The following is a 16,136-nucleotide window of genomic DNA, read 5'->3' on the forward strand; positions in this document are numbered from 1 at the left end:
CAGGAGGTTACAGGGAGGATTCGAAGACATAAAACTGGGTAGACTGCCCTCAACATGAATCTTGGACACCGCCAGTTGAGTATGAGTCAGTCAATCACCCCCGGGGTCCAGGTATTATCTGATTAGACTCCATGACTCAGTGGCTTGCCCATGGGACTCAGTAACTGTCATGATCATTGCCCTCACCAGCCAAGTGAAGGGATGAGAGGAAGGAGAGATGCCACAATCCAGCTTCTGGCAGATTGGGAGCCTCCCAACCCAGTTCCCTCCAACCTCAGTTGCCTCTTTTCCCATCAGAGAGGACTGGGGTGCTGGAAAGAAGGGAGTGGTGTGAAACCTACTTCCAGGATGCGTCACAGGCAGTCTGGGACCCACTCACCAGACTAAATTTAAATGAACCCAACCTAGAGGAAGCTGGATCTGCCAGTCATGTTCCCAACACTCTGCTCAGCTAGTTATGAGGCAGGAAACAAGTTGTAGGCAAAAAGGCAGTGGAGAGAAGCCCTGTCTTCATGGAACCTTGCTTACTGTAAGCAAGTGAACTACAACAGGACAGACGGTGACAAGTGCTATGGAAGAAAAGGAGGACTAGAGGTGGCAGAGGTGGTGGGTGGCGAGTTACAGCTTTAAATACAATAGCCTGGGAAGTCCTCATGGGTAAAGTGGCATTTGAGCAGAAACCTAGAGTTGAGGGCATGGACCATGCAAATATCTGGGTTAAGAGGATGCCAAACAGAGGCAATAGTGAGTTCAAAGACACTGATCATTTGTTAGCAAACTGCAATTTGAACCAACTGCTTACAGCTTCTTGGGAAATCCAGGCTTTTATTTCAAGACACGTTATAGAAGCCAGCTGGGTAGGTGATTCACGCTGAAGAGACGCTGGGTCAGGAAGAAGCTTGACTGGGCTGAGATCTGTGAAAAGTCCCCAGCCCAGGGCTTGGCTATCCAGAGGTGGGGAGGAGACACAGTCGGCACACTGAGTCACATCGGGGCAGTTAAGAGACGACACTCTGAAACCAGACCTAGTTTCCAAGCAGCCCCCAGCAACGGCCTGACCACAGGTCCCCTGAAGACTGAGAAAAGGGCAGGCACAAGCAGCCCCAGCAGGGCATCCTCTCACCCTTTCCACTGCTGCCTCCATTTTGGCTTCAGTTCCTCAGCTGCTTTTTTGGGTTCTCAGGACAAAAGAACCAATACTTCAAAAGGAAAAAAAAACAGTTGCTGTGGTTGGTTCCAACTCATGGCGACCTCATGTATGTCAGAATAGAACTGTGCTCCATAGGGTTTTCAAGGGCTAACAACAATTTTTCAGGAAGTAAATCACCAGGCCTTTCTTCCAAGGGGCCTCTGGGTAGGCTCGAACCTCCAACCTTCAGGTTAGTAGCTGAGCATGTTAACAGTTTGCACCATCCATTAATCCCAAACAATACGGAGAATGCAAGGAAGGAAGCAAGTATTCTTCCTGCTTCCTGACACGATCATTAGGAGTGGGAAAAGGAAGAAGTCTGATGTTCTGGACACATTCACATGTTGGTGTAAGCTGCCCCTGCTCCCTGGGAATTGGACCCGGGCACCAACTCAGGCAGCAAGGCAGCGCCCACTCACAAAGCCATCCAAATGCTAGGACCCCGCACCCTGTTAACAGGACTGACGGCTAGAATGAAGGCTGATGACAGGAGAAGGAAAATGAATGGGGCTGACTTCAAACATATCTGTTGACAACGTCATGGCCGTTGCCCTTCACACGAGAGCTGCACTTCTAACCTCCAGCAGAAGATAAAGCATTAAAAGGCACACTCGAAGTGCCAGTGAGAGGTGGGTAGCTGTAGGGAGAGGTCTGGAGGCTGCCTTACCTGCCTCGCCACCCTCCGTGCCTCCCAATAGGGCTTCGAGTCTTCCACAGCTTTACCAATTTTCTTCACCAGTTCGTCCAGTTTCACCGTTGCTTCAACCAGGACAGAGCGGAACTTCTGGCGAGCGTCCTGCAGCCAGGAGAAATCGAGGAAACACAGTTCAGGCTTAAGAAGGAATCTGAAAACACCTGCTTTACCTAACCGGAAACACCGAGGAGGGATTTTACCCAACATATATCACCAGTTGCCATAGAGTTGGATCCCGACACATGGAGACCCTGTGCGTGTCAGAGCAGAACTGTGCTCCACAGGGTTTTCAATGGCTGATTTTTTGGAAATAGGTCACAAACAGGCCTTTCTTCTGAGGCGCCTCTGGGTGGACTCGATCCACCAATCTTTCAGTTAGTAGCCGAGCGCTTAACTGTTTGTGCCACCCAAGGACTCCTCCAATATCTAAAAAAGAGACAAGCCTGTTGCCGTCAAGTTGATTCTGACTCATGGCAAGCCCATGTGTTACAGAGTAGAACTGCTCCATAGGGTTTTCTTGGCTGTAATCTTTACAGAAGAAGATCACCAGGCCTTTGTTCTGCAGTGCTGATGGGGTGGGTTCGAACTACCAACTTTTAAGTTAGTCAAGCACAAACCATCTGCACCACTCAGGGACCTCCACCAACACATAAACCCTCTGAAGTAACACCTTTACAAGACAGTGAATAACGCTGCACCACCGATAGGACTTTCTGCAACGATGAAAACGTTCTATGTGCTGAGCTGTTGAGCACGGTAAGCCACATGTGGCTATGGAGCAGGTGAAATGTGGCTAACACGACTGAGGAATGGAATTTTTAATTTGTGGGTTAATTTTAATTAATTATATTTACATTTAAATAGCCACATATGGTTGATGACTCCCATAGTGGACAATAGTCTAGATTAAAAAGCTCTGTCAAGATCCTCAGGGGGAAAATGTCCTGTCCACCCAACTCTGGCTACTCCAGGTCATGATGATAGTATTATTTCCTACACTCTCAAAAAGTCCTCAACCACGTGACACAGTGAGCCTTAAACACAAGTGTGAATTTACCACGTGCCAGACCCTGTGCTGGACCTCCGCGTGGCTGCTACCTTCAGGGCACTTGCAGTCTGCTGGGTGGGACAGGTCTTAGTACCTCATTCCAGAGACGTCAATGCCAAGATGGGGTGGGACAGGAGCCATGGAACCCAGAGGCTGAGACCCTTGCCAGGCTGGAGAGGGGTCCAGGGACACTCATGGGAAACTTCCAGAAACATCCACATAGGAGGCTGACGTGTGAATGGGCATTTGGGGGAGGGAGAGGAATACTGGGTCCCCAGTAGGCAGCAGAGTCCACCCTCCACCGAGGGAGGAGGAAGCAGAGTGGTGTCTGCAAGAAAAGGAAAGAATCTAGAGGTCTGGAATGTGGAGAACAGCCAAGAGGTAAGTGTGGCCACCCATCCTGAAGGCAGCCACTAACAACCTGGGCCTAGACAAGAGTCTGGAAGGACAGAACCAGCCAGTGGATAGAGCCGAGCTTAAACGCATCGTCAAAGTCAATGAATCAAATTTACGGGGTACAGGAGAAAAAAATGACAAGAAGAAATGTAGTACCAGGGCTAAGAGGATGTGTTGGAGGGTCAGACGGTACTTCATAGAGCTACATCCCCTGATCCTTGTCCCTTTAGCCTTTGCCTGATGCAGCCACACCTGTATGCATATGAGTGTGCATGTGTGTACATGTGTGCACGTGTACGTGTATGCGTGTGAGTGTACGTGTGTGGGTATGAATGTGAAGAGGTATATGAGTGCATGCATGTTTATGCGCATGCATCTGTGATATGTGCATGTGTGTATAAGCATGTGCACGTGGGAGTACGAATGTGTGTGCACGTGTGATGTGTGTATATGTATGCGTGTGTGTGGATGTGTATGTACGTATGTATAGGTGTGTATGTGTGAGAGTGTGTGTGGGTGTGCATGTGTGTATCAGCACATGTGCTTCAGAGAGGCAGGAAGAGATGCTCAGAGAGAACAACACATGATCACCAGCCATGGGCCTGTCCCTGTTTTACCTGCTGGTGAACTGTGTCACTCCATTGGACAGAAAGTTACCTATGTACTTGTGAGGCAGGCCCTGTCTGAAAACATTTCTAAACACTGAATTGTAGAGGCCTTTTGGGTCACCAGGCCCTGGTGGTGTGGTGGTTAAGAGCTCGGCTGCTAATCAAAAGGTTAGCAATTCAAATCCACCAGCCGCTCCTTGGAAACCCTATGGGGCAGTTCTATTCTGTCCTGCCGGGTTGTTCTGAGTCGGAATCCACTCAACAGCAATGGCTTTTTGGTTGGTCCTGGGCCATCAGGGTGCTAACAGACGTGAGGGAGGTTCCGATCCGCTGTTCTAATACAGTCCCCCCTCCCTGTCATATCACGTCATGGGCTGGCTAGTCGGGTCTGAAAATGTTGCCTAGTCCCTGGGATAGGGCCTTTGCTTCTATGGGAGTTTCTCAGCTTGTGAGCAGATGGCACTTCTCACACAGGCTCTGGTCCCTTCCCCCCAGGCCCTGCATCTCCCTGTCCTGTCTGGCCAGGCCTGGAGTCACCCACGATAGCTTCTGAAGACAGAGGAGAAGTCTACAGTTGTTCTCCTGGGGAAACGCCACAGATGCACCCAGTCTCCAGGCCTCTCACGTTGCTCAGAGGACAGCAAAGCCCCAGAAGGTACTACCAGGCTTGGCTGCAAGAGCCCTGCCGTGACAAGTGGGGAGTGTCATGTCGCCTAAAGCCCAGGCTTCCGATCAGACGGACAGATTCAATCCTGGTAAAACCTCTTTCTGTCAGGCCCTTAGCAGGTAACTTCTCTATGAATCATTTTTATTGCCTATAAAATAGGATATCATAAAGAGGGCTGTCAGAGGAATAAAAGAGAAAGAAAATGTAAAACCCCAACAGTACCTGGGCACACAGTAAAATAAGAAACAAACAAAAAAAAACAGTTGCCCTTGAGTCAATTCCAAATTCTGTGTGTCAGAGTACAACTGTGCTCCATAGGATTTTCAATGCCTGTGAGCTTTCAGGAGTAGGTTGCCAGGCCTTTCTTCCAAGGTGCCTCTGGATGGACTCAAACCGCCAACCTTTTGGTTAGCAACCAAGCGCATTAACCATTTGCATCACTCAGGGACATGGGCAGATAGTAGGCATTCCATAAATACACACAATTTTTCCTCCTGGTATAAAAAGAGACCCAGGATCCTACTAAAAAATACCGAAAGCGGGAGTTGATGTGATGAGAATAACCCGTTACACATGTGTAGGCAGCTGTCTTTCAAAATGCATTCACCTGCACGAGCGGAATCCTCCCGGCCACCACCCTGGTGGTAGGCGGGACAGCACTATCCGCGCCCAGGCCGTGAGTGAGGAGACTGGGTGCCAAACCAGGCAGGATGGGACCCAGGGCAGGTCCCATCATCACCCTGGGCCTCCTCTGTAAGATGAAAATGGCCCCACAGCAGCAGCCTCTGGGCCAACAGGCTGAGTACACTTGGCCTGTAGGCCGTATAGTAAATGTCAGGGAAATACACATTTTTTTAAAAAAAAGTGGATTCTCAAATTTTTCATTTAAAAACAGAAATCCAATGATCTGGCAACACTGGGTCCCCATGCCTACCTGGCAACCATCAGCTGGGAGTGGAGTCGAAGATGCCCCCTTAGACAAGGACTGCCCCCTCAGGTCCCCGCCACCCTCCTGCGTGAGTCACACCCAGCCCACTTCACTCCTTCAGCTCCCCTGCCCACTTCACTCCTTCAGCTCCCCTGCCCACTTCATTCCTTCAGCTCCCCTGCCCACTTCATTCCTTCAGCTCCCCTGCCCACTTCACTCCTTCAGCTCCCCTGCCCACTTCACTCCTTCAGCTCCCCTCCTCACTTCACTCCTTCAGCTTCCCTGCCCATTTCACTCCTTCAGCTCCCCTGCCCACTTCACTCCTTCAGCTCCCCTGCCCACTTCACTCCTTCAGCTCCCCTCTTCACTTCACTCCTTCAGCTTCCCTGCCCACTTCACTCCTTCAGCTCCCCTCCTCACTTCACTCCTTCAGCTTCCCTGCCCACTTCACTCCTTCAGCTCCCCTGCCCACTTCACTCCTTCAGCTCCCCTGCCCACTTCACTCCTTCAGCTCCCCTCCTCACTTCACTCCTTCAGCTCCCCTGCCCACTTCACTCCTTCAGCTCCCCTGTCCACTTCACTCCTTCAGCTCCCCTGTCCAGCCCCTGGAGACATCTGATTTGCCAAGACTGGTGCAATGGTTAAATGCTCGGCTTCCAACTAAAGGGTTGGCAGTTTGAACTCACCAGTGGCTCCGTGGGAGACAAGGACGTGGCGATTTGCTCCCACAAAGATTATGACCTAGGAAACCCTACAGGGCATCTACTCTGTCCTAGAGGGTCACTAGGAGTTGGAATCGACTCAACGGCACACATCAATTCTGGGCACCAGTGACTACAACCCACCAACTCCACCCTTGCGAGGAGAGAGGGATGCGGAGCAAACTGACAACTCACTATCTGACAGGCACTATCATGAGCGCTTTAAGCCCATCACTTGTAGAATCGGCATAACCACCTGTTTGTTATTACACAAGGAGGAAGCTGGGGCACAGAGGATAGGTAACTTGCCCAAGGTCACAAAACTGGGAAATGTTAGAGGCAGGATTTAAGCTCAAACTGTAAATAAATAATTACAATGTAGTATGATAAGTACTTGTTGCTAGGTTCTGACTCAGAGTGGCCCTACGTAAGACTGGACGAAACACTGCCCAGTCCTGCACCATCCTCACAGTTGTTGCTATGTTTTGAGCCCGCTGTTGCAGCCACTGTGTCATCTCATCAAGGCCTTCCTCTTTTTCACTGACACCACGTCTTACCACTAAGATCTAAGAATACACACTGTGCAACAGACACACCTGGGAAGGTCACCCAAGGAAAGTGTCATGCAAGCCAGGCCATGAAGAAAGGGAGATTTCACCAGATTAGGAGGCGGGGAGGAGGAAGATATGAAAGGGAATAAATAACAGGAGCAAAACATGGCGCGGGGGTGGGGGTGTTGGAGCCATAGTAAGAGACATATGCCAATTAAGGCATTTGAACTTTACCACAAGGGCAGTGAGGAGCTGTCTTTGTTATCTAGTGCAGCTGTGATAGAAATACAAGTGGATGGCTTTAACAAATAGAAATTTATTCTTTCACAGTCTGGGAGGCTAGAAGTTCAGAGTGCCAGCTCCAAGGAAAGGCTTTCTCTGTCAGCTCTGGGGGAAGGTCCTCCTCATCAATCTTCCCCAGTTGAGGAGCTTCTCAGCGCAGGGACCCTGGGTCCAAAGGACACGCTATTCTCCGCTCTTGTTCCTTGGTGGTATGAAGTCCCCATGTGTCATGGATTGAATTGTGTCCCCCAAAAATATCTGTCAACTTGGCTAGGTCATGATTTCTCATATTGTATGATTGTTTACCACTATGTCATCTGATGTGATTTCCCTCTGTGTTGTAAATCCCAGTACTATGATGTAATGAGATGGGTTGGTGGCAGTTATATTGATGAGGTCTACAAGATTAGATAGTGTCTTAAGCCATTCTCTTTTGAGATATAAAAGAGAGAAGTGAGCAGAGAAACATGGGGACCTCATACCACCAAGAAAGCAGTGCCGGGAGCAGAGCGTCCTTTGGACCTGAGGTTCCTGCGCTGAGATGCTCCCAGACCAAGGAAAGACTGATGACAAAGAACTTCCTCCAGAGCCAACAGAGAGAGAAAGCCTTCCCCTGAACCTGGTGGCCTGAATTCAGACTTCTAACCTACCGGACTGTGAGAGAATAAACCTCTCTGTTAAAGCCATCCACTTGTGGTATTTCTGTTATAGCAGCACGAGATAACTAAGACACCATGTCTCTCTGGTCACTTCTCTTTTATATCTCAAAAGAGATTGACTTAAAACACAACCTAATCTTGTGTAGATTGAGTCCTGCCTCATTAACAACTACCGCTAAACCCACCTCATTAACGTCATAGAGGTAGGATTTACAACACACAGGAAAATCACACCAGATGACAGAATGGTAGACAATCACACAACATTGGGAATCATGGACTAGCCAAATTGACACACATTTTGGGGGGACACAACTCAATCCGTGACAGGAGCCACGGTGGATTTTTAAGCAGAGGCAGTACCTGATCAGATAAGGGTCTTACAAAAGAGTAAACTGCCTGCAGAGTAGTTTCAAAGGCATCTCAGGTGAGTCTGACGAGCAGGTCCAGGCACCACCAGCCTGGTCAACGTCCTTCCGCAACTATCTGTATTAACATGTGACCATCGAGGAGTACTGAACCCCAGAGGGGTGATTTAATATCAGGTTTTCGCTCTGTAAAAGAGGCTATGCTTCAAGGATGAGGATGCATGATTAACAGACATCCAACCACCAACAAGCCTATTCATCCGAGATCTGTTAAAAGCTAAGCACAGAGGCGGTCTTCTCCCTGATGAATTGAAGCCAACAGTTCTTTTACCACTTTGCAGACAATAACAGCTATTCGAGTAACAATTAATTGCCCTAAGTACTGGGCTGTGGGAGCCCACAGACTTCAGCATCAAAATCTTCCCTGCCTGCCCAAGGTAACAGCCCTCATACTCCTCGGGCCTCACCCAACCTCTCAGTCCTCAGTGGCACAACTCTGGTCCCAAACATGGTCAGGTAACTAGACCTGGCCAATCACACTGTATACTCCTAGCCTTGGTGATTACTGAGGCAGGAGCATGTGACCCATCAGGATCAATGAGATTTCATTCTGGGACTTTTCTGAAACCTCTGGAAAGAGAAATTTTTTTTCCGCTGCGATGGCTGGGAGAATGGAATGAAAGCCTGGAGCAGAAGGCAGCCATTTTGCCACCATGGGGTGAAAGCCTGACAGAAAGAAGGCAGCAGAGAAGAAACGAGGGAGAATCGAATTCCAATGACACTTAGAGTCTCTGAAGCCATCCACGCCTTAAAGTCTGGCCCGGTACTCCATGTCTCAGAGCCAGGGCAGTCACACACCCCAACCACCCCCAGCACTGTCCCCATCACCTTTGTTTAAGCTGGGCTGAATTGGTATCTGTCACTTGCAATTGAATTGGCCTTTAAAAAAAAAAAAGACGTGGGATTGAAAGATACACCTTAAGGTGGTCATGCTGATGTAGAGAGAGAGGGAAGGGCCCATCTATACGCCACACTATGGCCAAACACTGGAATTAAACACAGTCAACTTCTGGAGGGCATCTGCCCCGATGATAAAGCCATGTTTCTAAGGAGCAGAATCTGAGGAACTTAATTCAATCTCACCAAAAAGCATTCCTTAAAATCTGTCCTAAATGTGCCTAAAAAGCCAACATGACACTATTGGACTTGGTTTTTTGACTTATTTCCTAGTTAAAGAAGAGACTTGACCATGCTCCTTTGGCTCCTACAATTACAAACCAATGTGCCTTCCAAGATTAGAGGTGGGGGTAGCTTCCAGGAATGTCCAGGGAGGAAGAAGTGACCGTTTTCCCTACATTAAATGATTCAGGGACGGGAGCCATTGTGAACTACAAACGCATCTCTGGAGACCCAGCAGACCTTTTACCAGGAAAGAAAAACAAGCCATTCACCACCCCAGTGCTGTTTACCAGCTGATTTCTCAGATCAGCCCTGGAAGGAATTCTGAAAGGGTTCACTCTGCCTGGATGAAGCCTCAGCTCTTCGCATCTGCAAAGTGTGTCACATGCATTAGGTGAGTCAGACTGACTGAGGCCAATTCATTCAAGCAGAGAACTGCTGAGGGCGGCTCCCCTCCCCTTCGCAGTGTGTGAGTGTGTCAAAAACAGCCCTGCATGAGGTAACAACTCCAGCTGAACCAACCAGCCGCACCAGCTTCCATCCTTTCCATCCCCTGGGAACAGTACCAGGCGGCACCTCGCTGGGGACCAGCCCGTTTTCTGGCCAATTCACTCACCTATCCTTAATTACCTCGCTTGAAAACCCAGAATGTCAGCCTGTTCCCTTCACAAACTTGTCCCAGAACCAAGTGAGATTAAGATGGGACATTGGCTTTTTAAAATAACGTCCTACAAATTAAAGATGGCACCAAACTTCAAAGGATCTCTAGTGATACGATTTATAGATACACTACTTTCCCTTTGTAGAAAGATTTCACAGGCATTGTCAACTAACAATCTGAGCCTCACAGCAACCTCGAAAGACAGGCTCAGCAAGAACGACTATCCCTGGCTACAGATAAGAAAACTGCAGCCCTGGGAGTGAAATGCTCTGCCTAAGGTCACAGGGCTTTAGATTTAAAAAAAAAAAAAAAGCGCCAGGCTTTGGACAAAAACATAGGTCTTCAGGCTTTTGGTCCAACGTGACTTTCACATCACTGGTGGCTCTCAAAGTGTGGTCCGGGAGACCACCAGGGGGTTCCAAGATCTATTCAGAGATTTTCATGTTAAAACCATTTTCAGAATAAGCTAAGATGCTCTTTGCCTTTTACACTTTCATTCTCTCATGTATGCTGGCTGACATTTTCCAGAGGGGGCGTGACATGTGACATCACAACACAGAGAATGCAAAAGCGGATACGGGACTCCAGCTCTCTTCTACTGAGCCAGGGATTAGCAAAAAGTGGAAAACAATTTTCTTTTCATTAATTTTTTTGTTGGGAAAAATATTAAAATCTATTACTTATGTTAACATGTAGTTTAAGTTTATATTGCCATTGTTAATGATAATACAGATTTATAAATTCTCTTTTTTTCTTTATTGTTGTAAAATATAGATTTTTACATTTTCTTAGTTTTAATTTCTAACACACCCACTCCTCACTTATCAACATGGTTAGGTTCCAAAGACCTGGCTGTTATATGAAAATTGGCGTTATGTGAAAATCAAGGATGAACACATCAGATCACAAAATGGAGGATGACTACCTCATTACATAACTGCCGAACCACTGAAAATCACGGCCCAGCCAAGCCAACACATAATCTTAACCACCACAGCCAGCATTACTCTCACCTCACACCCCAGCATTCGTTACTGCCAGATAGACGTTGTTAATATGCAAAATAGGCAGATAGATTTTTTTTTACTACTGTTATAAATGTGAAATGTCAGATAACAAGACAGTTAATAGGTGAGGAGTAGGTGTATGGCAAATATTGACAGATATCACCAACAAAAACAAAAGCTCTCTGGGCTACTTAATAATTGCTAAAGTGTAAGAAGTCTGAGGTCTGATGCGTGGCACCACATCATACCCGCCCCTTGGCCTGCCCCGCAAAGACCTCTGGCAAACAAATGCCAGTGTGTTTTCAACAACAGTGAGCAGTCATTCTTTCTCAGATCTTTTTTAAATCATTCTGATGTTGTCACAGAGAAAGCCTCTATTAGGTGCTACTATAGCTTTAACAATTCTTTACATTTGCGAATCTCCGTTTTAAGAAAGAGGAAGCTAGTCCAGGCTCAGAGCTTTCCACAGAGAAAGGTACCTGATGGAAGTCGGTAACCCTAACAATACATCCCTGGAAACAAAATAACGTTACTTCCTTAAAGTCACAAACTGTCCAGCAAATATATATATCGTTCTTCAATAGAAAGCTTGCTTTTAAAAAGTTTATTTCCCTTTACGGCTCTCCATTTATAGTCATGAAACTAAATTTCCTTTTCAAACAAACTAAGGTGTAAGTGAGTCCATTTAGCGGAAAACAGGAAATAAATAGTACGTGACAAAATTGTGACAGCCGCAGGAAAACAACTGAAGCTAGGGAAGTAATCATGCCCTAGAATAATTGTTAAAGTCTGTTAGCAGGAATATTCTAGAATTACATGACAAAAGGCACCACCGGAAACATCCTGACTCACTGAGAGTTTTCAAGCTTACCACAAATCAAGTTCTCTTATCGCCCATCCAATCTACTCTCTAAGCACACTTCTGGCAGCTACGAAAACACACAAAGAAACCACTTTACTAGTGCTTGGGTGAAAAGGAAGTAAGTGTTCTCCAGAACTGCCCGCTAAAACTTTCTGCGATGATGGATATGTTCTGTATCTGCTATCCAATATAGAAGCCACTAACCCCATGTGGCTACATGAACACTTAAATTGTGGCTAGTGCAACCAAGGAATTGAATTTATTTTTTTATTTAATTTAAATTATAATTTAAACAGCTGCATTTGGCTAGTGGCTACTACACCGGACAGCACAGGTGTAGCCTCTAGACCCTGGGATTTCAGCTGTTTCTCCATTTTGGAAATTCCTGGGCAGTGTAAACAGTTAAGTGCTCAGCTGCTAAGCTAAAGGTTGGGGGTTTGAGTCTACCCAGAGGCACGACAGAAAAAAGGCCTGGGGATCTACTCCCAAAAAATCAGCCACTGAAACCCTTACGGAGCACACTTGTACTCTGACACACATGGGGTTGCCAAGAGTCAGGCTCAACTCCACGGCAACAGGTTTCTCCACTTCGAGACATCAGATCAGGCTCCTCAGGCTCTCTGGCTGCCTTCCCTCTCTGCCCCTGACTGGTTTTTCTTCTTTCAGCCCCAGTTCCCAGACGCAGCACCTTTTATTGCCCTGTGAAAAGGGGAGCCAGAACAATCAGGTTCCACCTTTAGGAATTTTGAAGCAGAAACAGAAACTGAAAGATGGCACCAGCAGAGAGAGCCAAATGAGCCAACCCAGAAAGGCCTAGGCATGGTGACGCATGTAGGAGCCAGGAGAAAACAGAGGGAAAGGGGGAGGCCAAGGTCAAAAGACCGCCAGAGAGCTCAAGCCAGCCCTGCCCAGGGCCACCACACGCCCTATCACTATGCAGGCCCAATTCCACACCAGTGTCTCATCCTTTCAACTAGGATGACATGGCTAAAACAGTTCCAAAGTGATGGAAGCATGAACGGAAAGGAAAGAAAAAACCAGGGTCAGACCGAGGGCCTGACTCCCCTCCCTTCGGATTCCTTTTCTTTTCCCCTTGAGCCCTGACTTCAGTAGCAGAGGCCTCTTGGGGTGCCTACCAACCCTGCTACTTCCTCTTGTGAGGACTGTCCCTTCCCACAGGGCAGAACCTTGCTGCCACGTTCCTGATACAAGACCCTCTCTTAGACAACAGAGCTGAGGAAGCCAGAGAAGGGAAAGGGAGACAGACAGAGAAGAAAGCAAATGTGGAGAAAATTCGGAGACACCAGACGGGAGGCGGTAGGAGATTATCTGGGTTCCTGATTCTAAACCTGCAATTACATGGCCATACCAATCAAGCCAGGACACTGTCGAGAGTGAGAGGGGCACAATAGTAATTCTGGGATGATGACATAAACCAGGGCTGTTGGGGCAAACGAGGAGGTATGTTCTCCCAATCAGACTCAGCAATGCTTCCTCTCGACCTCCACAAAACACTCCTATAAACCTGTTGCTGGCAAGTCGATTCCCACTCATAGCGACCCTATAGGACAAAAATCCTCCCTTTTATTTAGGCCCTGTGAGTGGGTTCTGGTACAGTGTACAGAGCATCCTAAACCCAGCTTGGCCCCCATCAACTCTGGCCTCCTGGGCAAGCCCTGTATATCTCGACAGCCCCAGTGATGAGGCCAGATCCTGTTCCTGCTCCCCAGCCCAGGCCTCTTCCCACAGCACCGCACAGACTGCCCTGGTTCTGAACCAAGAGGCTTCCTCCACCACACAGAAAGAAAAGATGGCGGTCATCACAGTTTCCTCCTGCAAGTTTCCCTCCTTTGATGTTAACAAAGGAGCCCTGGTGGTACAGTGGTTAAGTGCCCAGCTGCTAACCGAGAGGTCGGTGGTTGGAACCCACCAGCTGCTTGATGGGAGAAAGATATGGCAGTTTGCTTCCGTAAAGATTTACAGCCTTGGAAACCCTATGGGGCAGTTCTACTCTGTCCTACAGGATCGCTATGAGTTGGAATTTTTTGGTTTTGGAGGTTAACAAGGGTCTTGGACCTTGGTGGCATAGTGGTTAAGAGCTCGGCTGCTAACCAAAAGGTCAGCAGTTTAAATCTACCAGTCGCTCCTTGGAAACCTTATGCTGCAGTTCCACTCTGCCTATAGGGTCGTTATGAGTTAGAATTGACTCGATAGCAATGGGTACAGCCTTTTCAGACCTAAGGAGAACTGATTTCCTCCTAGGCAGAGGGCTCTGGTTTAGACCTCTGATTTGACCATAGAATGTCTCCAAACAAGGTGAGCACCGAATTCCATTGCCAGAACAAGCCAGCGTGACGGCTGGCCTTCCCATCTGATCCACCAGACTGGGTCCATGCAGCTTTCTTTTGGAAGCACTAGCAGACATAGAGATTCTAGAGCTAAAAAACGGGTGCTGTGACTTGGAGGCTGAGATAAGGCAGGTGGCAGGTCTGGGGATGGGAAAAAGGCTCTTTGGTTTTTGTTTTTATAACTTTTTAATTTAAAACAATTTCAGACTTAAGAAAAAACAAGGCTAAGATGCAGACAGGTGTCCCTTTAACCGATGTTAGGGATTGAAATGTTTCCCCCCAAAATATGTATTGAAATCCTAACCCCTATGCCTGTGGATATACTCCTGTTTGGAAACAGGGTTTTCTTTCTGGTGTTCATTAGATCGTATTCCAGTAGGGTGGGTTCTAAATCTAATCACTTCTGAGTTATAAAAACAGTAGAGTGGACACAGAGACACACACAGGGAGAAGGGGAAGGCAAGACAAGACAAATGCACCTACAACGATTGCTGGCAGCTACTCAAAAGCTGAAACAGCCAAGGAGGGACATCCCCCTAGAGCCACACTCTGAATTCAGATTTCTGGTCTCCTGAACTATAACAAAACAAATTTGTCCTTGAAAGCCACCCACTTGTGATATATGTGTCACAGCGGCACTAGATAACTATGACGTCCCAGAATAACTTGTATTTCCTAAAGACAAGAACATCCTCTTAACGTAACAAGAGTACAATGATCAAAATACAATTCACCTACTTCTCACCGACTATATCATTACCCGACATTTAGCATTTGCAACAATAGTGAAAAACTACTGTCCAACTAATTTGTGCATTAATGATGTACATCTGGCAGTAACAAATGCCGAGGAGCGAGGTGAGAGTCATGCTGGCTGTGATGGTTAAGGTTATGCGTCAGCTTGACTGGACCGTGATTCTCAGTGGTTTGGCAGTTATGTAATGACGTAGTCATCCTCCATTTTTGCATAACACCAATTTCGCAAGACGACCTGGTCTTTGGAAACTAATCATGGTGATAAGTGGGGACAGGGTGTGCTAGTAACCTAATCTACGACTTTATTCAAATTGCATCCATTGTTCTATTAATGTGTTAAGAATTGAATTACTTCCCCTAAAAGTATGTGTTGTAAATCCTAACCTTTATGCCTGTGGTCATAATCCATTTGGAAATGAGTTGTCCTTGTTATGTTAACGACGCAGGATTACTATAGGATATACCTTGAGTCAATCTCTTTTGAGATATAAAAGAGATTAAACAAGCAAACGAGTAGAACAGAGACGAGGGAAAAGCAATGCCAAGCCACAGGAACATCGCCCAAGAGAAGAAGCTCGGAAGAGACAACCTTCCTTCAGAGCTGACAGAGTCGGGAAGACTTCCCCTAGAGCTGGCACCCTCAATTCGGACTTCTAGCCTCCTAAACTGTGAGAAAATAAATGTGTTTGTTAAAGCCACCCACCTGTGGTATTTCTGTTTAGCAGCACTAGATAACTAACAGAACGTGTTCTATAGTAAAAGAAAAACAATTTTTTTCCTGGTCTAGGATCCAACCCAGGGCTCACAGGTTATATTTAGTTGTCATGTTTCCTTAGTTTCCTTGAATCCAGATAGTTTCTGGGTTTTTCTCTTTTATAACCTTGATTTTTTTTTTTTTTTTTAATAATATGGGCCAGTTATTTTGTAGAATGTCTATCAGTTGGAAGAGACTTGCTTCCGATTCATCATTTTTGTTGATGTTACATAGGCAATAGCCACCAGAGTGGAATTTAACCAATTACAAAAAAAAAAAAAAAAAAGGTTTAAATAGCCCAAGGTCCAAAGCACCACAAACACAGGAAAAAAACCATTAGGCCTTCAAACTCAGGCACAGGGATCCGTCCTCACAAGGCCCTGGGGGAGGGACTTACATTACATAACGATACCTTTCCCACCCCACCCTCCCACCCCCTCCCACACACACACAGGGGGAAATAGTGACAAGACCCGGT

At 47.0% G+C, this 16,136-nt stretch overlaps 1 protein-coding gene across 2 annotated transcripts in view; it reads right to left on the bottom strand.

Moving 5' to 3' along the window:
- The window catches only part of SH3BP5 (SH3 domain binding protein 5), an 80,563-nt gene that overhangs the window by 45,824 nt on the left and 18,603 nt on the right, over positions 1-16,136 (bottom strand). Inside the window, exon 3 of one of the 2 annotated variants that reach the window (XM_049870711.1) lies at positions 1,857-1,985. The exons of the other annotated variant lie outside the window; for it this stretch is intronic. Within the exon in view, the coding sequence (XP_049726668.1) occupies positions 1,857-1,985 (129 nt within the window). The remainder of the gene's footprint in view (positions 1-1,856; positions 1,986-16,136) is intronic. 2 annotated transcript variants of the gene reach the window in all.

Source organism: Elephas maximus, chromosome 27 (assembly GCF_024166365.1).
Source record: "Elephas maximus indicus isolate mEleMax1 chromosome 27, mEleMax1 primary haplotype, whole genome shotgun sequence".
Taxonomy (NCBI): domain Eukaryota; kingdom Metazoa; phylum Chordata; class Mammalia; order Proboscidea; family Elephantidae; genus Elephas; species Elephas maximus.